The following is a 21739-nucleotide window of genomic DNA, read 5'->3' on the forward strand; positions in this document are numbered from 1 at the left end:
GTGAGAGGGGTTGCGCCGACCTACTGCGAGGGGAGAAGCTGGGTTTCCCCTCCCTCCTCTTCGTCCCCGTCCGCCGCACCCCCTCAGCAGAATTCTTGGATCCCTTAATCCCCCCCCCCGCGGAGTGGCCGCCCGAAACCCTCCGGGTCTAGGGCCGTGACCACCGTGAGCGGTCAGCCGCGAGTGTGGTCCGGAAGAGGCCCGGCCGAAGGAGGGGTCGATACCTCTAGACGCCCAACGGCCAACGCCGATACTTCCTCCCTCCCGGCCCGAGGAGGGTCGGGGCTGGTATTTGGTCTTTGGCTGTGCCGACTTAGCTCTCCCCCGGTCCCTCTTTCTCTTCTCTGGGCCTGCAGGTTGTTAATAACAGTAACAATAATCCTGATGGTGTTTCTCGAGCACGTACTGGGGGCCGGGCACCGTACTAAGCGTCGGGGTGGAAACGAGCAGATCCAGTCGGACGCGGTCCCTGTCCCGTGTGGGGCTCGGTCTCCACCCCCGTTCCGCAGATGAGGTAACTGAGGCACAGAGAAGCCAAGTGACTCGCCCGGGGTCCCGCAGCAGACTAGTAGAGCCGGGATTAGAATCGGTTGCCTCCTGAGCCCTTACGGGAGAACCGATCACGGCCCGGGAATCGAGTCCCCGCACGTGCTTGTTTCCGTACCGGGGTTGGTTTCTCTGATGCTACTTGTCAAGCGCCTACTGTGCGCCAAACACCATTCTAAGCACTGGGGCGGGTACAACTTAAGCCGGACACGGTTCCTGTCCTGCATGGGGGCTCACGGTCTTAAATAGGAGGGAGAACCGGTACTGAATCCCCATTTTACAGTTGAGGAAACTGAGGTACGGACAAGAAGAAGAATCACGGTATTCGTTAAGCGCTTACTACGTGCTTGGAAACACCGTTTCTAAGTGCTAGAGGTAGAGAACGGTGCCTGGCACATAGTGAGCGCTTAACAGATACAATATTATTATAAGGGTAATCAAGTTGTCCCATGTGGGGGCTCACATTTTTAATCCCCATTTTACAGATGAGGTAAAAGGCACAGAGAAGTGAAGCGACTTGCCCAAGGTCACACAGCAGACAAGTGACGGAGGCAGAATTAGAACCCACGTCCTCTGACTCCCAAGCCCGGGCTCTTTCCGCCGAGCCACGCTGCTGCTCTGAAGCGGATGAGGTCACACAGCAAGCAGTCGGCAGAGCCGTTCCTGAAGACTCGGCCCCCAGCCTGCCTCTCTGTGGCTGGGCCTTCCGGGGAGCGGCTTAAATAATAATAATTGTTGCTTAAATTATAATAATGATAAGCGCTTACTACGTGTCAGGCATTGTACCAAGCACTGGGATGGATAGGAGCAATTGGGGTCGGACCCAGTCTGCCACAGGGCTCTCGGTCTTAATCCTCATTTTCTAGATGAGGGAAGTGAGGTAGAGAGACGGGAGGTAACTTGCCCCGGGTCGCAGAGCGGACGAGTGGCGGAGTTGGGATTCGAACCCGGGTCTCCCTGACTCCCGAGCTCGGGCCAGCTCCGTCGCCGCGGGCGGGCGGCGGGCGCCGCCGTCCGCGGACGTTCGGGGCCGAAGGCCGGCCCCCGCCGCTCAGCCGCGGTGGGAGAAAACCCAGCCTGGGAGCGGAGCGGCGGAGGCCGCCTCCGCCGCTCCGCTCGGCCCCAGCGAGGAAGCCGTTGACCGTGGACAGGCCCTTCACTCCTCCGTCCCTGAAACCCGGGGCGAATCTCCCCCTGACCCAGCTCCACGCTGCGGCCGGCGAGGTGTCGGGGCAGAGGGCGGGCAGGAGGAGGGGCCCCGGCTGACCCGACCTGCGGGCAGGAGGGGGCGGGGGCCGAGGCTTCGAGGGCCGCCCCTCTCCGGGCCGAATCGGCCCTTAGGAAATCGTTCCTTTCTCCAAGCGGGACGGAGCTGGGCCGAATGAGCCAGGCCGGCCCGAGCCTCAAACCCACAGACCGTGAGCCCGTTGTTGCCCAATTGCCCATCCCAAGCGCTTAGCACAGTGCCCGGCCCAGAGTAAGCGCTCAATCAATACCATCGGACGAATCTCCTCCACCCGCCTGGCGGGGTTGGAGGCCGGGAGCGGCCTTGGCTCATGTCTCCCAAAGGGGCTGAATTCCCAAGCCGCTGGACGGAGCGGCGTCTCGAGCGGGCGTGGCCGACGGAAATCGCCCCGAACGCGTGGCGGTTTTCACGCCGTCGTCATCGCCGCCGTCATCATCGTGGTATTCGTTAAACGCTTACTACGTGCCGGGCCACCGTTCTAAGCGCCGGGGTGGATACGGGATCATCGGGTTGGACGCGGTCCCCGTCCCACAGAGGGCTCCCAGTCGTAATCCCCACTTTACAGACGAGGGGACCAGAGCCCGGAGAAGTAAAGTGACTTGCCCAGGGTCACCCAGTGAACAGGTGGGGAAGTCAGGATCGGAACCCGTGACCTTTTGACTCCCATCCTGTGCCCTACCCATTCGGCTCCGCTGCTTACCTAACTGGGGATGGGGGGGGGAAGCTACGTTGGGGGAAGCCGTACGGTCTTGGGAAGTACATCCATCCATCGATGGTAGTTGGGCGCTTACTGCGTGCAGAGCACTGTACTGAGCGCTAGGGAAAGAACAATACGGGCGAAGTGGTAGACACGTTCCCTGCCCGTTATAAGCGTGGCTTAGTGGAAAGAACCCGGGCTTTGGAGTCAGAGGTCATGGGTTCGGATCCCGGCTCTGCCGCTTGTCAGCCGGGTGACCGTGGGCAAGTCACTCACCTTCTCTGTGCCTCAGTTACCTCATCTGTAAAATGGGGATGAAGACTGGGAGCCTCAAGTGGGACCACCTGATGACCCTGTATCCCCCCCCCAGCGCTTAGAAGGGTACTCGGCGCGTAGTAAGCGCTTGACAAATACCAACATTATTATTATTATGAAGACCCATCTTTCCCAACGTGGATTTTAATGTAGCTGATGGGTTGTAGGGTAAGGGGTGTGAGGGGGTGGGGGGGAAAGGGGCAGGAAGGGGGTGGGGGACGGGGGCGTGGGTAGGGCGTCTCCGGGGCGAGGGTGCTCACCTCCAGGTGCTTCCGTGGAATAGCGGGGCGAAAGGCTTGGCCCCCTCACCCCCGCCGTTCAGAAAGTAGCGACGGGAGAAGCGGCGGGGTTTAGCGTTAAGAGCCCGGGCGTGGGAGGCAGAGGTCGCGGGTCCTAATCCCGCCTCCGCCACCTGTCGGCTGTGTGACCTTGGCCAAGTCACCTAACTTCTCTGGGCCTCAGTTCCCTCATCTGGGAAACGGGGATGCAGACTGAGCCCCACGTGGGACAACCTGATGACCTTGTATCTCCCCCGGTGCTGAGAACAGCGCCTGGCACCTAGCGAGCGCTTAACAGAAACACCACCGCTATCGTCACGATAACGGTAACACCAGTGGTATCTGCTAAGGGCCTCCTCCGAGCCAAGCCCGGAGAGAGAGCCAGGGTGATGGGGCCTCGCACGGCCCCCGGTCCCACGCGGGGCATCCGGGAGGGCTCTGTGCCCGCCGAGGGCAGAGGGCACCGCCGAGCCGAACGTCGTGTGACCGGCGGGGCGCCGCCTGAGGAGGCCGACGGCCGGGCGGCCTCCCCTCCCTGCTGCCGGGCCTCATCCCTCGGCGAGGGACGGGACTCTCTCCTCCGTATCAGGCCCGGGCGGGCAGGGAGCGGAAGGGGCGAGCGGGGGCACCGGCCACCCGCCTGCCTCCCCGACGACCCAGGCCCGGGAGCCGACGCGGGAGCCCGGGGGCCGAAGGCCGGGAACGGGGCGGGGGACCTCTCCTCCCGCTCCCCGCCGCCCGGGCGAGGCGGCCGCCGGCCCCCGCCCAACAAAGCCACACGAGTCGGCGGGACGGCGGGTTAGATCAGGATCTGTTTATTCCTCGTTGGTTTAAAATGGATTATCAGAATAAAAAATAAAAGGGCCCGGGCCCCCCCCCCGCCCCCCCGCAGCGAGGCCAGGCCAGGCCCGGGAGCCGTGCCCGAGGGAGAGCCCGGGACCCCGGCGATCCCGCCGCCCGGCGCTACGGGGGGGGATCTGGGCCGAGGGCCGCCCCCGGGGGGGGGGGGGGGACGGCAGAGGGCGGGGCTCGGGGCTGCCGCTTCCCCTCTCTCTCGAGCCCCGGTTTTTGGCATGTCGTGAGAAAAAATATTGCTTTTTGGATTCTTCTCTCCCGGCCTCGGGTTGGAAAATAGAATTTTAAGAGTCGCGAGAGGCACAGAGGGACGGCCGGGGGGTGGTGGGGACCCCGACCCGCCCGCTCCCCCGACCGCCGGGAGCGGGCCCAGCCGGGGAGGAGGCCCGGGGCGCCCCCGAGAGCGGGGACCCGGCCCCCGAGCCGGTACCGTCCGCCTTCTCTCCCCGCCGAGGGCGGGAGCGGAGGCGGGGGGGGGGGGGAGGGGGGGCGGGGAGGGGCGGGGAGGGGCGGGGAGGCGCGCCGGCCGTCGTAAACTTCGCGCCGGCCCAGGAGAGGAGCCCCGGGCCGGGCACCGGCCCAAGTAGCCTTCGGCCTCCGCCTACGGGCCCTGGGGGAAGGGAGGGCGGGGGCCGGGGGGGGGGGGGACGGCGCGGGGGAGAGGAGGGACCGGCGGGGACGAGCCACCCCCGCTTCCCCGATGCCCACGCCTACCCCCGTCCCCACCTCGGGGCGGATATATAATTTCTTTGATATTTATAATATATATATATATATATGTACACACACACTTGGTAACGCAGAAGAGGAAAAAAATAGAATCCGTAACAATAATAAAAAAAATTCGATTTAAAAACGATCCGGTCTCCCTCCGGGACGGGCGATCGCACGAGCGTCCACCGAGTCCGGCCGGCGGGGGGCGGGGGCCGGGGCCGGGCCGGGGGAGGTCGGCGGCTCCGGGCCCCCGGCGTCCGGTCCCCCGGGCCGGCCCCCGGCTCCCCGCCCGCCGCAGGCTCCCCGCCGCCCCCGCGCCGCCTCCGAGGGGCTCCTCGTCCGCTCGGGGGCTGTGGTTTAAGAGGTGTCCATGCAGGGGAGGGGAGCCCCGGCCAGGGGGGCGGGGGCCGGGGGGGCCGAGGGGGCCGGGGGACCCCGTGGGCGGCGGCACCGAGGCGGGGGCGGCGCTCACACGGAGATCTCGTAGGTGGTGCCGCCCACGCCCGACACCTTCTTGACTCCGCCGCGGGTGGGGCTGCCGAGGGTCTGCTGGCCGGGGCCCGGGGAGCCGGGGCCCAGGCTCTTGGGCTGCCCGTTGGACTTGCTGTAGGCCGTCTTCAGCTGCAGCTCGTCTCTGGGGGAGGGAGAGGAGGAACGACGGTTCGGGGAGGCCGCCACCCGCCCTCCACCCGCCCTTCCCTCCCAGCGCCGGCTCCCGGTCGCCCGGCAGAGGAGCGGGGGAGACGGAATCAGAACCCGGGGCCCTCCGAGTCCCGGGCCCACCCGTGCTCCATCCGCCGAGGCCACGCCGCTTCTCTTCTCTCACGTGCACCGGCCCCCACATCCTCTCCTCGGGGGTCCTCACCTTCCCTCCCAGAGCCCGTCCTCTCCCTGACCTTCCCGTCAGCGTGGACGGCACCACCATCCTTCCCGTCTCACGGGCCCGCGACCTCGGTGACGTCCTCGACTCCGCCCTCTCTCCCGCCCACGCAGCCGCTCCCGTCACCCGAGCCCGCCGGTCTCACCTTCGCGACGTCGCCAAGATCCGCCTTTTCCTCTCCATCCGAACTGTTACAATCTCATAATAGCCCGACCGGACTACCGCGTCAGCCTCCTCTCTGACCTCCCGGACCTCCTGTCTCTTCCCGCTTCAGTCTATACCTCGCTCTGCCGCCCGGATTATCTTTCTACCGAAACGCCCCGGGCAAGTTCACTCCCCTCCTCAAAAATCTCCAGTGGTCGCCTGTCAACCTTCACACGCAACCAAAACTCCTCACTCTGGGCTTCAGAGCTGTCCGTCACCGGGCCCCCTCCCCCCTCACCTCCCTTCTCTCCTTCTCCAGCCCGGCCCGCACGCTCCGCTCCTCTCCTCGCTGGGCCTCTTCCTCGCCCGTCTCGCCGTCGACCCCCGGCCCCCGCCCTCCCCCTGGCCCGGAACGCCCCCCCTCCTCACCTCCGCCAAACTCTCTTCCCCTCTTCAGAGCCCTCCTGAGAGCTCACCTCCTCCGGGAGGCCTTCCCACACCGAGCCGCCCCTACTCCCTCCCCCTTGCTCTATCCCCTCTCATCCCACCCCAGCACCGCCGTATAGCCGTACGTATTTATTAGTCTATTTTATTAACGACGTGTACACATCTATAATTCCACCTATCTACTTGGACGCTATCGACGCCTGCCTACTTGTTTTTTTTCTGTCTGCCTCCCTTCTAGACCGTCTCTATCTGTTGCCGAACCGTACTTTCCAGGCGGTTACGACAGTGCCCCGCGCGCAGTAAGCGCTCGGCAAATACGACCGAACGAATGCACGAACGGGCTCCGCGGAGGCCCGTCTCCCGGGTCCCGGGCCCCTCTCCGGTCACTCTCCCCCCCGCAGCCCCCGACGCCGTCGCTCTCGCCCTGCTCGCTCTCGGCTCCCGAAGGGGCGCGCCCTCCCCGCTGAGGGGACGGGGACGGGACGGGACGGGACGGGGCGGACGCCGGCGGGCCGGGGGCCGTACTCACTTGGGCGCCAGCAACGGCTGCAGGGCCACCTCCTCCGTCTCGGGGCCGCCGGGCGGGGCCTTCGGGCCGCCGTGAGACGCCGATCGGCCCAGGAACGGGGCGGCGGGGGACGGTTCCGGGGACCCCAGGCCCCGGCCCCGCAGCCCCTCGGGCTTCCCGAAACGGGGCACGCCCGGCCGGCCCAGCGGGGTCTTGCCCAGCGGGGAGCGCTTGGGATCGTCCGAGGAGGAGCTGGTGCGGGGGGCGTGGCCGGAGCCCGGGGTGGACCGGACGCCCGAGTCCGCCGGGGCCGGCTCCTCGTCGCGGCCGGGCGGGGGCGGGGAGCGGCGCAGCAGCAGCCTCTCGCGCTCCTGCAGGGAGGCCACGATGTGGCGCGACAGATTGTCGTAGCGCACGGGCGACGGGTCGCGCGGGCCGGCCGGGCCCAGCCGCCGCTCCGCCTCCCGCTGCTGGGCCAGCCGGGCCGACAGGAAAGGCGAGGTGTAGCCCAGCGGGGGCTCGGGCTCGGGCTCGGGGCCCGCCGGCCCCGCCTCCGGGTCGGGGCTGTCGGAGGGCGTCAGCAGGCTGTCGTAGGACAGGCTGCCGTTGCGGGTCTGGTTGGCCAGGCTCTTGTACGAGGTGGAGGTGGTGCCCTCCGAGCGGATGGACTGCAGCTGGCCCAGCTCGAAGCCCGTCCCCTGGGCCGACTTGAGGCTGGACGAGCGCGAGCCGCTGGACAGCGGGTCCACGTGGAAGCCCTTGCCGAAGGTGGGCGAGCGGAAGCCGTCGGGCTCCAGGCTGGGCTCCGAGCGGTAGCTCGGGTGGCGGCCGCCGTCGGCCACGGAGGTGGGCTCCTTCAGGCTGTCTCCGCGGCTCAGCTGCGGGGGCGGGGGGCGGTTGGGGGGAAGAGGCGGGCCCGGGGGGGGGCCGGTCAGGGCCCGCCCCGAGGCCCATCCGGCACCCCTCCCCCCGGGGCGCCGGCCGGGCCGTCGCGTTTACCGAGCGCTTACGGCGCGCGGGGCACCGCGCTCGGCGAGGGGAGGGTGCGACGCCACGCCGGGCAGACGCGATCCCCGCCCACGACGGGCTTACGGCTCGGAGGGGGAGACGGACGTTGACAGGAACACGTGACGGATCCGGACGTAAAGCGCCGTGGGGCCGGGAGGGGGGCGACATTGGAACAGAGGGAGGCGAGTCGGGGCGACGCGGAAGGGAGCGGGAGAAGGGGCCAGGAGGGCTTAGTCGGGGAAGGAGGGATTAGTCCGAGTCGGGCACACGGGCCGGCGGGGCCGCCGCGCCTCTCTCCCCCGCCCCATCCCATCCCCCGACCCGCCCGCCCGCCCGCTCCCCCCGGCCCCCCCCGGCCCGAGCCCGGTACCTTGGCGCTGGTGGAGTGCGGCAAGGCGGCCGAGGCGCTGCTGCTGCTGTAGCCGGGCCGATACTTGTACATGGTGGGCGTGGGGGGGCTGTCCTTGCCCAGGAGGCTGCTTTCTGCAAGAGGCACGGCCCCCCGCGCGGCCACCGCTTTACCGGGGGGGGGTCCCCGGGGGGCCCCTCCCGCCAGCCCCCCGCCCCGCCCGGCGGCCCCGGACGCCCTCGGTGGCGGGCGACGCTCACCCTCCGCCGCGGCCAGGCTGAGGTGCGTGCGCAGGCCGGCGTAGCGGCTCAGGTCCGGCTTGGGGGGCGGCGGAGGCTCGGCGTCGGCGGACTGGCTCTCCGTCACGTCCAGGCTCCCCTTGGACTGAGCGGACGGACGGGGTGGGGTCGGGCCACGGGCGACGGAAAGGGAGGCGGGGCCGGGGCCCCGGGGCGGGGGAGGGGGACGGGGAGAAGCCGCCCGGCCCCGGCCGGGCCGCCCCACCCTTCTCCTCCCATCCCCGCCCCCTCACCTTGCTTCTCTTCAGTTCCCCCTGGATGCCGTTGTCCATGATCTTCACGGCGATCTGCCCGTCCGACACCTCGGGCCGCAGGAAGGGCGGCCGCACCACGACGGTCTGCTCTTTCTTTGGCCGCCCCAGGTACCTGTTGGGGGAAGCGGGGAGGGGTAGGCGGAGGGGGCCGGCTCGGGCCGGGGGGCGGCGGGGAGGAATTTCGTCCCCTGGGACAAATGGAGGGAAAGGCCCCGGAAGCCCTTCCGGGCTCCGAGGTTGGTTGGGTGCCCCCCGCCACCCCTGGCGGGGCCCGGGGGCCCCCGGCGGCGGGGGGACTGGCCCGCTCCGCCCCGAGAAGCCCAGGGAGGCGGCGGGCGGCCGTACCTGGGCGCCGGGGAGCTGCACAGCACCCGACTGACGTTGTTGCAGCAGCCATTGGTGAAGGGATTCACGCCCCCTCGGAATTTACCCGTCACCTGCGAAGAGGAGAGCCGGAGCCGTGGCGCGGGGGCGGGATGGCGGGGCCTCCCCTCCCCTCCCGGGCCGGGGCGCAATCACCTCCGCCCCCTCGCCCGGCCCCCTACCTGCTCGTTGGTCGTGCGGCCCCTCGCCACCAGCACCACGTGGAATCCCGTCAGGCCGGCCACGGGGATGAAAAACAAGCCGGCCACGCACATCACGGCCATGCTGAGGCCCGGAGTCAAGGGCGACGCCGTGGGAGCCTGGCCCGCCCTGCCCGGCCCCCGGGGAGCGGACCCCTCCGCCCCGTGCCTCCGCTATCCGTCTCGGTTCCCCGCTACGGGCGGAGCGGCCCACCGACCACCGGGGCGGACGCCGGCCCACGGCGCCGGGCGCGGTCCCGCGCGGGGCTGGCCGTCGCGGGGGGAGGGGGGACGGATGCGGAATCCCCATTTCGCGGACGAGGAGACCGAGGCCCCGCGAGACGTCCGAGCGACCGGTAACCGGAGGCGGCGGGATGAGAACGCCCCCGGGCCCGCGCCCCCTCCCGCCCCGGGTCCCGAAGGATACGTGACGGCCGTGCGGACCCCGGAGAGCTCCTCCACGTGGTAGAGGACGTAGAGGAGGCCGAAGCCGAACACCCCCACGATGTGAGCCGTGAGGGACAGCAGGAAGAGGAAGAAGTAGCGGTAGTTCCGGCGCCCGATGCAGTTGTTCACCCAGGGGCAGTGGTGGTCGAATTCCTGTAGGCCAAGCCAGGACCCCCACCCCCCTTCAGGCTGGGGAAAAACGGGGGTCTGAAGGTGCCCGATCGAGGGAGGCTGCTATATTTGAGTCTAGATGGCGCGGGGCGAGGCCTTTGTCCCTGTCGGGCTACGGTCTTCCTTGGGAAATACGGGCGGAACCCCGTGAGGACGCGCCTCTTATTAAACGGCCTCTGTCTCGGAACTATGCCGTCACGCCCAGACCTCGGGCGTGGGGAGGACGAGGAGGAGGAGATGGGAGAGGAGGGGAAGAGGAAGGGGACGTGGAACGGGTAGGGCAGAACTTGCTCCCGGGGGCCCGTCCGGGGCAAAGAGGGCGCGAGGCCCGGTGGGCAAGGAGCCACGGTGCCCCTCCGGCCCTCCGCGCCTCCCCCCGGCTCCCGGGGTGTCTCACCTCCACGCAGTTATCGCAGACGCTGCAGTGGGAGCAGCGCGGGGGCCGGTAGAAGCGGCAGGTAGCGCACCATTTCATGCGCACCTGGATGCCTTTGATCTCCACGGTCTTGTAGAGGGGAGCTCGAAAATCGTCCTCCTTGTCCTCATCCTCTTCCGCTGTGACGGGGGGCGGGAAGACAGAGCCCGCTGAGCCACGACGACGCTGGGGAGGGGGGGGAGGGAACCACTATCTACTCCTCACTTCCCCCATCTCGACCACGGGCGTGTCCTCCCCGCCCCATCGGAAGGCGATTTTCCGTGGGAGCGGAGGGCAGTTCTAGCTCTGCCTCCCCCGTGAACCTTCTCCTTTCCTCTGGCACGGGGAAGCGGAGTCCGGGAACGGGGCGGAGGGGGCGCCTTCCCACATCAGACCGGGTGGGAGCCCCACTTCCCCTCCGCTTCCGACCACTCCAACGCCGAAGCTGAACCGGAGAGAAAGGCCGAGGCTGGACGGGATGGGTCCAAGGCCATCGCCGGGGTTCCGGATCTCCTCCTCGTCCCCAGCCCCGACGGGGGCCTCAGGTCTCAAGGCCCGCCCGTCCGCCCGGAACCGGCTCGGCCCGCTCGGGCGTCCGAGCCCAGACCCCCGCGAGGGGACCGGGGAGGCCTCACCTCGGGGGAAGATCCCCGGGTCCATGAAAGTGGCCATGCTGAAGTTGGCCAGCACGAAGAGGAAGACGACGGCATTGTAGATGGGCACCGCTGGAGACACGGACAGGCTGAGCCCCGGGCACCTGGATGGAAAACAGAAGAGGAGGGGGGCGGGGGGTGAGGGACCTCCGACCGGGGGCTGACCGGCAGCGTGGCTCCCCCGTCCCCGCCCCGCCAGCCGGGCTAAGGTTTCACCCAGAGGGATGCCTAGAGAGCCACCGAGTCGCCGGCGTGATGGAGACCGCAAGGTTCTTCTCGTTTCTTCTCCGGGAGGGGACCGACGCTGCGGCCCGGCACCCCCCCCGGACGGCTTATAAACAGACGCGCAGTCCCATCCTCGGCCCCGTCCCCCAAGCGAACCTTTGGTCCCGGTTTCCCGTAGCTGCAGGGAGTCCAGTACGGCCCCGCGCCTCGGGGCCCGAGCCGGGGGGCCGGGGACCGGGCCTCCAAAATCCAACGCACCCTCACCGCTCCCCCGGGGGACCCTCCCCGCTCTCCCCGCTACCCCGCGACGGACGGTAACGGACGCCGGCCGCGCTACCCGCCCAACGGCCGCCCGGAGCCCCCGGAGCTCAGCCACGTCCCACTGACCTGCACGTCGCCGGCTCAGAGGAGGAGCTGCCACCTGCCGCTCCCTCCCCTGAACCCGAGAGCCCATCTCTCTCCCCCCCACCCCAACTCTCCGGTTTCCCGGAGAATCCTCACCAGCTTTGGCGACGCTGGGAGGAGGAAGCCCACCCGACCGGGAGCTGGATTTTAAGCGGGGGAAACGGCGGTACGCCAAGGGCCGGCCAACCCGGACCCACCTCGAAGAAGAGCCCGGCCCTCCGCCGGGTCACGGGAGGAGGGAAGGGGAGCGGGTAGAGAGGTACCCACCGGGTCCCTCCAACCCAACTGCCAGTTTTGAGTCTGACAACAGAAGAGGGAGCTCCGGGCCGGGACAGGCCCACCGGGCTGCCTCGGTGCCCTCTTTTTTGGGGGGAGAGGAGGGTCCGTGAACTTCCCAGGAAGAGAGGGGAAGCCTCCCCATCTTCTCCTGCTTCTCTGGGGAGGATCGGGGGGTGTGACGACAACATGTGATGACCTACAATCTCCCCCAGAGGCCTCACCAGCCTCCCCTCCTCTTCCTCCTCCTCCTCCCCTGACCCCTCCACAGGCCGCCCAGAGGAGCTACCCACTAGAAGTCACCGGCGTACTATCCTAATCTGCTTTGTCGCTGGGAGCTTAATCCCCCGGATCTAGGGCAGCATCTGTCCTCGTCCCCTTCTCCGAGTCCATTCCGGAGGAAGGGAGAGAAGGACCTAGGAGAACAAGGTGACATATGGTCGGTCCCAGAAGCGTAATCCAGGGCCGCCCCGATTCTCCTCTCCCCCTTCTCCCTTGCCCCCGCTTCCCTCTAATATCCGGGAAAGGGGTTCCCGGCCGGATAACGATAATAATAGTGTTGCTATTTGTTAAGCGCTTACTATGTGCGCAGCACCGTTCTACGCGCTGGGGTAGATACAGGGTAATCGGGTTGTCCCACGTGAGGCTCAGTCTTAATCCCCATTTTACAGATGAGGTAACTGAGGCACAGAGAAGTGAAGTGACTTGCCCACAGTCACACGGCTGACAAGTGGCAGGGCAGGAACGAGGGGCCCAGGAAGAGGCCAAGGATTCTGGGTTTGAATCCGGCGGGGGCAGCGGCACCGTCTCCCTATAATGGGGTCCGTGTGCTCAACTGCACACCAAGGGTCCTTCTTGGGAGCTCAAAAACGCCGGGACCTGGTTGTCAGAAGGTCGTGAGTTCTGATCCCGGCTCCGCCACCCGTCTGCCGTGCGACCTCGGGCAAGCCGCTCCACCCCACACCCGTCCTCCCTCCCCCTTAGACCGGAAGCCCCATGTGGGACAGGGACTGTGTCCAACTTGATTAGTTTGCGTCTACCCCAGTGGTTAGTACTTAATAATAAAAGTTATGGTATTTGTTTAAGCGCTTACCGTGTGCAAGGCCTTGTTCTAAGTGCTGGGGTAGAAACAAGCAGATTCGGTTGGACACAAATCCCTGTCCCACTAAAGGGCTCACGGTCTTAATCCCCATTTTACAGATGAGGGAACTGAACCACAGAAGTGACTCGTCCGAGGTCACAGAGCAGACAGGCGGCGGAGCCGGGATTAGAACCCAGAGCCTCTTGACTCCCAGGCCCTTGCTCTATCCACTATGGCATTAATAAATGCCACAATTATTATTATACACGTATATCTGTGTGTGCGTGTGTACATACGCGTGCGTATTATAAAGCCTATATGCTAAACCGTCCTCCAGCTAAGCCGCTCCAGGAGCCCACGACCCCGGAACCACATCACTAACCCCTTCACGGTCTCCTCCCTGGCAAACCCCCGAACCCTCCGGCGGCAGCGTACGATCTCCGGTTGAGGATCTCCGAGAGGACTCGGCCGGGGCCGGGGCCGGGGCCGGGGCGTGGCTCTCCCGGCTGCCCAAGGAAGCCGACCATCTAAGGGGAGGGCGTCATCGAGCGCGGGCCCCCCGGACGCCACTCTTCCCCCGGCACTGGGCCGACCCGGCCGCCCTGCCTCGGCGAGACCTGGAGGCCGGTGGCATGGGAGAAGAGACCGGGCCAGAGGGAGGAGTCTTAACCCGCCCGACTCCCTGAACGAGAGAGGGACAAAGCCAGTCTTTCAGGTCGGAGCGGCTCCCCGGCAGCGTCCCGTCACCCCAACCGTCAGCAAGAGAAGGGATGACGGAGGCCCCCCTCTCCCACAGCTTCCACTACGGGCAGCGGGAGAGGGAGGCGGGGACGGGATGGACGGACGGTTGGAGGACCCCCCGCGCCTTTTCCCGGCACCGGAGGCCGAGGGGAGGAATCGAAGGCCTCCCCTCGCCCCAAGGGGGCTGGAGAGTTTCTGCGAGGTAAAGAGACGGGGCCGCTCAAGAGCACTGCAGGCCGCAGAGCGCGTGCACGCGCGCCAACGTGTCTACGTGCACAAGGGCGCGTGTGCGCACCCGCTATGAGAATGGCCGTTCCATACACTCCCCCGGCGTGCGGGCGTCTCGCCGGGCACTTTTCGACCCACCCCGAACTTCAGCCCGGCAAACCCTTCGGGATTCCCCATCCGAACGGGGTCAGGATCCCGATTCGCCACCCCCAGGCGGAGATCCCCGGCTCTTGGGCCGGGCGCTCCGGGCACGGCCTTCCGAGGACAGGCGAACGTTGAGCGGGAGCTGTTCTCGCCTCCTTCCGTCGTCCGCCCTGGGCGGGGAGGGGCCGCCCGTTGCCACGGTGCCCGGCGGGGCTCCCCGGTGACCACCCCTGGTGGCCCGCCCGGATCCGCTCCCTCCGCGGGAAGGAGCGGGGGGAGGCCGGGCCGAGGAGCTGTCGGGGCCCGTCCCCGGGCCCGGGTAATCACAGGGCTCCCGGGGCTTGGGGAGCGGCCGAGGCCCCGCGGCCCCCGTGACTCACCCCGGGGCTCCCCGCTGAGCCGCCCCAGGAAGAACAGGTTCCTCGGCCCGTTGGGCCCGCACTCTCACCGGGAGGGCCGGCTCCGGGGTGGTGGGAGAGGGCGGAGGCCCAGCGCCCGCCCGCCCGCCCTCCCTCCCTCACCGACGGCCGCAGCCCAGAGGGCCGGGCCCCACCGCCGCCAGGAGCGGCCCACATCGGGGACCACGGAGCCGGAGTCCGGGAGTCGGGGCCTCGGGCTCCATCCCGCCCACCTCGCCCGGGGCGGCCCACGGCCGGGTCGGGGGACCGCTCCCCGTCACCCCCGCCTCCGTCGCCCAAGCGGGCGTCGTGGGAGTGACCCGAAAAACGCTTTGAGATCCGCCGCCCGAGCACCGGGCCCCTTCGGCGCCGGCCACCCGCGGCGGGGATGAGGAACCGTCGCTCGTGGGGATCCCCGTGCCAGTCCCTCCTCTACCTCCCAATCCGCGTCGCCCAATCCCCCGCCGGACTCCCCACCGGATGCCGGGCCAGGGGCCTTCCGGCCCTCTCGCCGCCCATTTCGATTCAGGCCAAGTCAGCGGGGAGGCCAGGCCGGGGCCGCTGCGGCCCCTCCCGTCCCGGAGGCGGGCCGCTGGAGGCCGGGGAGGGGCCCGGCCGCTCCCGTCCCTCGTTTTCGCCCAGCGACACCCTCTTCGGGAATGCTCCTCGCTTCTTCCTTCCTCCAGACGCCCGGGACCAACACGCCACGCCATTAGGTGGGCGGGTCCTCCGTCCACACTGTGGCCGCCCCCTCCTCTCTAACTGGGGCGCCCCGGTCGGTGGACCCGGGCGCAGTCGCTCTCCGCTGCCCCGCGCCGAGCCTGGCGAGCAGAGACGAGTTGGGCAGGAGGAGGGCAGCCAGGGAAGCAGCGTGGCCTAGTGGGGGGCGCCCGGGCCCGGGTGGGTGTCAGAGGACCTGGGTTCTAACTCCGGCTCCGCCACCTGCCCGTTGGGTGACCTTGGGCCGGTCACTCTACTTCTCTGGGCCCCGTTTTCCCTGTCCGTAAAATGGGGAGTCGGCACCGGTCCTCCCTCCTACCCAGATGGTGAATCCCACGTAGGACGGGGACCGTGTCCGTCCTGACGACCTCGTCTTGACCCCAGAGCTGGGAACAGTGCCTGGCCCACGGCGAGGGCTGAACAAACATCCAAATCGCTAGTATTAATAATAATTACGTGGGGTCTGCCGTCGCCTACGCCAACCTTTGCTCGAGAGGCACTCCCTTCTTCAAAGGCCCGGGAGAGTGCCGAGAACAGAGCCCAAGGGAGACGGTGGGCGAGCGTACGGCCCGGTGGAGGGGTCTTGGAGCCGTCTCCCTCACAGTAATAATGATAATGATGTTGGTATTTGTTAAGCGCTTACTGTGTGCCGAGCACCGTTCTAAGCGCTGGGGTGGATACAGGGTAATCGGGTTGTCCCACTTGAGGTTCACAGTCTTAATCCCCATTTTACAGATGAGGTAACCGAGGCACCGAGAAGTCAAGCGACTTGCCCAAAGTCACACAGCTGACAGGTGGCGGAGCCGGGATTAGAACCCACGACCTCTGACTCCTAAGCCCCGGGCTCTTGCCGCTGAGCCACGCTGCTTCACGAGAGGTCAGACTGGAGCCAAGCCCGGGACGAAGGAAACGGGGAAGTCTCCTATCGGACCGACGGGGAAACGGAGGCCACCAGAGGCCGAGCGACTTGCCCAGAGCTCCCCGAGATGCAGCGGCAGGAACCCGGGGTCCAGACCGGCTCCCCCGAACCAGAAAAATCTTCTTCCTAAGCGGCGAAGGGGAAAGAAGAAATCGGGGGGCAGCCTCACCGATAAAACTCCTCCAGTCCAGTGTCCACAGGGCAGCGCGGCTGAGCGGGGGCAGGGAGGGGAGGAGGAAGGGAGGAGGAGGAGGGCGGAGAGGTCGACAGCAGGGAGCGGGCTCCTGCCAGCAGGGCAGGGAAGTTAGACATGCCCTCCCAAACCACACGATCGCTTTCATTCCCTTGCCAGACTGAGACTCTCTATTCACAGCCACACTTTGTCGATGAAGCAACCGAAGGGAAAAACCGCTCGTCAGTTGAAGGCTGTGGGCCTCTACTAAGTACATCTGCCGGCTGAAGAGACTCCCAGCGGCCCCCGGACCAGAGACCCACATGCCCACGAGTTACCCGACCGGACCCCTGGGCGCCCACAGAAAAGCCGTGGGACGGGACGGTAATTAGCGCTAGGCCAAGGGCGGGTTCCGCCGCGCTGAATCCCCGAGGGGCCGCCACTGCCGTGGCCCCGAATGCCATCCTCCCCCTTCTCCACCGCCCCCTCCTCCTCCGGACCCCGGCTGGCACCCCTCTAGCCGAAAAAGAGAAGGGCGAGGCAAGCAGGTGGCCGCTACTCAGCTACCTGCAGCGAGGACGATCTGCGTGGGCGCCCCCGCTGCCCCCCAACCCCGCCCCGCCCAAAGCTTCTCTCCCGTCCTCCTCGTCCTCGCCGCCGCAGAGACCCGCGGCTTCTGCGGTTCAACCGGGCCGGCCCACGGGGACCCGTAGCAAAGTTGCCGGTCGGGCCAACGTTTCTCTCTTCTCCGCAGGGCTGGGGCTGGAGGAGATGGCCGGTCTGCGGGCCGGGCGCTACGGCCCTCACCCCCGGACTCCCGGAGGATCCCCGCCAAAAGGCCTCGGGGGCATCAGTGGGCAGCGGCAGAGAAAGGGCGGGCGGGCGAGACGGCAGAGGAGGTGCGGAGGAGGCGACTCCCGAACCCAGCTAGGCTTCACGTACCAGATCTGACCCTCCTCCCGTCTCCACTTCAAAACCTGGGCGGGCCCCTCCTTCGGGGTTCTGGCGGGGGCCCCGGCCCCCGGGGACCTTACCTGCCGGGGGCCGGCCACGTGGGCAACGGTAAGCCTCGGAGAGCTCGGACCCGGCAGGGTCCGTCCGAGATATCTGCGGGGGAAACGGCCCCGGGCAGACGGCGGGGAAGGGACGAGGCCGGCCGGCGGACGAGACAGACGCCGGCCGACGGGGAAGATAAGCGGCCGGCGGGGATGCCGCGGCCGGCCAGGGAGCCGGCCGCGGGCCAGACGGCCGCCGGCTCCTCGCCGCGGCCAGGGACGGCCCAGGGGGACGCCAGTTGAGCCGTGGCCTCTGAGGGCCGGGCCCCCGGACCCCGCCTCGGGGTCGGCGCTGGACCTCCAAGCCGGTCTGGTCCTGCCTGAGGCCGAGGGCCCGGAGACGGGAGCGACCGGGAGAGGAACGCTGCTCTAATTGGAGTAAACTAGGTTAATGGCTCCTTCTGTCAGCTAGGAAACGCCTAGAACAGGGCATTTCCGTTCCAGGCCAACTGGTGTAACCGGTGAGAATGTCACCGGTCCCAGATCGGCTAGCAGGGAGAGTGGGAGAGATGGTCCTCTACAGATACCCCACTGACCCAGGCTGATCGGAGGCAGATCCCCGCCCCGGGCTTCTGTGTTTCCACCTTCGGTTTGGCTGAGGACGGAAACCTTTTAGAGAAGAGGGGTTCCGTGTTGAGAGCGCCCGGCCTGCCGGGCCACGCCGCTCCTCCGAACGGCCCGCCGCCCCCCGGCCCCAAATCGAGCGGTCCCCGCCGCCCTCGGGGGTCAGATGCCGCGTCGGCCCGGATCGAGCGGCAGGACCCCAAGCCGGCTCTTCCCCCACGACGCCCCCCCCGTCCATGCCAAGTCCCTGCCACCTTCTCTTCCGTGGGGGACGGACGCATTTAGAAGAGGTGGGGGGATTCGAGCCGACCGGGAGGTCTCCTCCCCACCCTACGGCCTGCTCCGGGAAGGGGTCTACCGCCCCGGGAAGGCACACACGGGGTTCGCACCGGCCACGGTTGCTCTCCAGGAGAAGCCGGGGCAAAGGTCTCCGGGGGCTCGGCCTTTCCGGGCAGGGGAGACGACAGAACAGGGCGGGGAGCGGGCGGGGATCTGATAAGCCACCGATCGGCAATCCGGGTCCACCCCACCTCCGCCCCGTTCTCCTCAGAGAGGCGGCCCGGAGAAGGAATGGTGAGACCGGTTCCTTCCCGGCCCAACCCATCACCGCCTGCCAGGGAAGCGGAACCTAAGCCAGTGATTCGTTTCTCTCTTTCTCGCCGATTTTCCGACCAGCTATCCCTGACTCGTTCGGGACCCCTCTGGGGGTCTGACCAATTCAGAGACTCCCATTACGTCTCCCAAAGCCCGTTTCCTTCCGCTGGCGAGAGTCATACCTTAACCTTCCCGGCATCTAGGGGTTCTTGCCCGTTCCCCGCCCCCTCCCCCCAGATGAGGAGCCCCAGGCCTCCGAACACCCCTCCGCCCCCTTTCCCGGCCCGAACTCCGGTCCGTGGCCTCCCTCTTCCCGGCGGTATTTCTGGCCCCGAGGGAAATGCTATCGTAGGGACCACTGGAATGAATTGGGCAGTCAAGTCTGAAGCCGAACCATTAACGAGGATGACGCAGAGTCTTCTCCCAGACCTCCGCAGCTCCCAGCCCCGCTAGAACCGCCCGAGTCCTGGGGCTCTCGCCTTCCCTGCTCCTCTAACGCTAGGTGTGGTCGTCGCAAACGAGTTGGCCCGTGCTGGACGTCGACCAGGCCCCTGCTGCTTTCCAGAAGGGAAGAGACGGACGGGGCAGGGAAGAGGAAGGGCACGCGCCGCTTGGCGAGGATGCAGAATATGCCTGCTTATTGTGGACTGTATTCCCCCAAGCGCTCAGTAAGGTGCTCTGCACACAGTAAGCGCTCAATAAATACGACTGAATGAATGAGAGTGGTTCTGCAGTGCTCCTCCTCATAAATCTTTGCGCTACAGAGGGCAATCTGAGGGAGGGTTCAAGGGAACGCCTGCCCCGAGGCCAGGCCACGGCTTCTCCCGAGAGTCGGTGGGTCCTCTGGACTCGGGTTGGGGGGCGGCTCGGGAGCCCTAACCCCCCCCCGAAGGGACTCTAGACCGTACCTCGCTGGACTCCCCGCCTCGACCTCGCTCACACCGCTCTTCCCCCGGCTTGGAACTCCGTCCCTCCCCACGCCTGCAGAGAGACCACTGCTCTTCCTTCACAGCCCCCCTCAAATCACTCCTCTTCCATCAGGCTTTTTCTCGATTAATCTCGCACACCCTGAGCCAGATAATTCCATCAGCCAAGTGGACCGCTTAGGAACTTGTTTCTGCTCTCCTCAGCATTTGTGCGTGTGTATATATGTGTATAGGATGGCATTTGTTAAGTGCTTACTAAGTGCCAAGCACTGTTCTAAGCGCTGGGGGAGACACAGGGGAATCAGGTTGTCCCACGTAGGGCTCACAGTCTTAATCCCCATTTTCCAGATGAGGTAACAAGCACAGGGAGGTGAAGTGTGACTTGCCCAAAGTCACACAGCTGACAAGTGGAGGAGCCGGGATCGGAATCCGCAACCTCTGACGCCCAAGCCCGGGCTCTTTCCGCTAAGCCACGCTGCTTCTCTATGTATATATGTTTATTTTGACCCATCTTGTTAGAATTTTTTATGAATGTCTCCTCCATTTGAGTATCATAAAGGGGAGGCCACTTGTCCTTTTATTCTGTCCCCCTTCTACGCCGTGTGCGCCCGTCCTGGGGCAGGGACTGTCTCTACCTGTTGCCGAACTGCTCTGCACACAGTAAGCGCTCAATAAAAACGATTGAATGAACAAATTAATTTACTGAGCACTCACAGTGTGGATTAAGAGCCTGGGAGAGAACCCTAGAGTACAGGGCGCTGCGCCAAACGGGCCCACGACAAATACTATCAAGGCTACCGGCAGCATCGCCGCTCCGTCGCTGCCCCAGGCCCTTCCTCATCCAGCTCCCTGGCCATCCATGGGACGGGGCTGGGTTGCATTTCCACTTGCAAGGACTTCCCCGTGCCTCCCGGGGAACCTAACTCAAGAGTTTGCTCTCACTCGGCAATCGTCCCGACTGGTTGTTTTTAGCCTTTTACGAGCCCTTCTGGCCGGCTCCCCCCACCGCCATCCCCGGCACCCTCAGCCCCCGCTCGAGTCCCCCCCCGCCGGACCCCGTAGGAGAGCAGTGGGGAGCTGGGGGACGGGGAGGAGGTGGACACGGCTCTTGATCTGAAAAGGATGAGAAGGAAGGGCTCTTCAAAACCGAGAGTGTAAACAGAGCCACGGGTCAATGGGGATCGGGGGGGGGGGGGGGTTAGTGTCCCGAGGATTCAGAAAGGATAACTGGCTGGCTCCCCAGGTCCTCCTGCTGTTGCTAATCGTCGCCATCGCCACCGTGAGCCGAGCACTGCGCCGGGCTCATCCGTGTTCCGCACCGAGCTCTCATTTTAAGCGGGAGGGAGAACAGGTATCCCCTTTCTGCGGATGAGGAGACTGAGGGCCTGAGAAGGGAAGTGACTGGCCCAAGGTGACCCGAACGCCAGTTCGTTCATGCAGTCGATCGTGTTTATTGAGCGCTTACTGTGTGCGGGGCCCTGGACTAAACGCTCGGAATGGACAATTCGGCCACAGAGAGAGAGAGACCATCCCTGCCCAACGACGGGCTCTCGGTCTAGACGGGGTCAGACGAGACAAGTAGGCCGTTCCTCGGCCTCCCGGGCCCGGGCCCTTTCTCCTAGGCCAAGGGGCTGCTGCTTCTTGCCTGCTGCGTGAACTTGGGCAAATCTCTTCATTTCTCTGGGGACTAAGATCGTGAGCCCCATGTGGGACAAGGACGGTGTCCAACTCAAATACCTTCAATCTACCCACGATAAGCTGGCCGGCACACGGTAAGCGCTTAACAGATGCCGTAATAATAATCATTACAATAATAAATAATAATAACTATTCCTTAGGGACTGGATCACCGTAGGGCCGAACCCCGACATTCCCGACCGTTTCCTTCGCTGGAAGCGGGCAGAGTTGGCGGAGTGGGCCCAGCCCGACCGCCCTCAGGCTCCGCCCCGCCCCCACCCCCGGCCACACCCCGCACCCCCTCCCGCCCACCACCGCCGGAACGGAGTCCAACTCACGTGAAGGCAAAGAAGAGGGTCGTGGCTCCCACTAGGAAGATGCCGGCCGCGGACACGGGGACGTACTTGCTGGGTTTGAACCTCTTTCCGGACTCTGCGGGCATGTTGGAGCTCTGGAGGGGAGCCGGCCCTGCCGCATAGCCCGGGCCCGCACGGCGGCAGGACGGACGCAGCCGGGCGGGGCGGGGACGGGAGTCCGGGGGGCACCGGGGTCCCCCGGACGCGGTCACGCTCCCGCCCTTCCCCCTCCCAGATAAAACCAGAAGTCAGAGAGTCTCGGGCGGAGGGAAGAGCATGGGAGGGGGAGAGGGCAAGGCGGGAGGGGGGCAAAGAGCAAAAAAGAAAAAAAGTCACCGCCTCCCGGCAAGTCGGCCGAGAGGCCGCGGACGGCCGCGGACGGCCGGGGGCAACGACGGCGCGCGGCTCGTGCGGTTCAAAAAGTGAGCGCGAGCCGGCTGGTGGGTGGGCCCGGGCCGGGCGGAGGCGG

General features: G+C 66.6%; 1 protein-coding gene across 1 annotated transcript; it reads right to left on the minus strand.

The window, feature by feature from the left end:
* Positions 1-4944: 4944 nt before the first annotated feature.
* ZDHHC5 (zinc finger DHHC-type palmitoyltransferase 5) lies at positions 4945-21725 on the minus strand. Its single transcript, XM_029060984.2, has 11 exons — positions 21253-21725; positions 10772-10893; positions 10119-10276; positions 9531-9703; positions 9086-9188; positions 8886-8977; positions 8520-8652; positions 8248-8371; positions 8009-8121; positions 6652-7508; positions 4945-5285 (listed from the first exon to the last, which is right to left on the minus strand). Exons 1-11 carry the CDS (start codon positions 21354-21356, stop codon positions 5120-5122), a joined length of 2145 nt encoding a protein of 714 aa, XP_028916817.1. The 5' UTR covers positions 21357-21725; the 3' UTR covers positions 4945-5119.
* Positions 21726-21739: the final 14 nt, after the last annotated feature.

This window comes from Ornithorhynchus anatinus, chromosome 3 (genome assembly GCF_004115215.2).
Source record: "Ornithorhynchus anatinus isolate Pmale09 chromosome 3, mOrnAna1.pri.v4, whole genome shotgun sequence".
NCBI lineage: Eukaryota > Metazoa > Chordata > Mammalia > Monotremata > Ornithorhynchidae > Ornithorhynchus > Ornithorhynchus anatinus.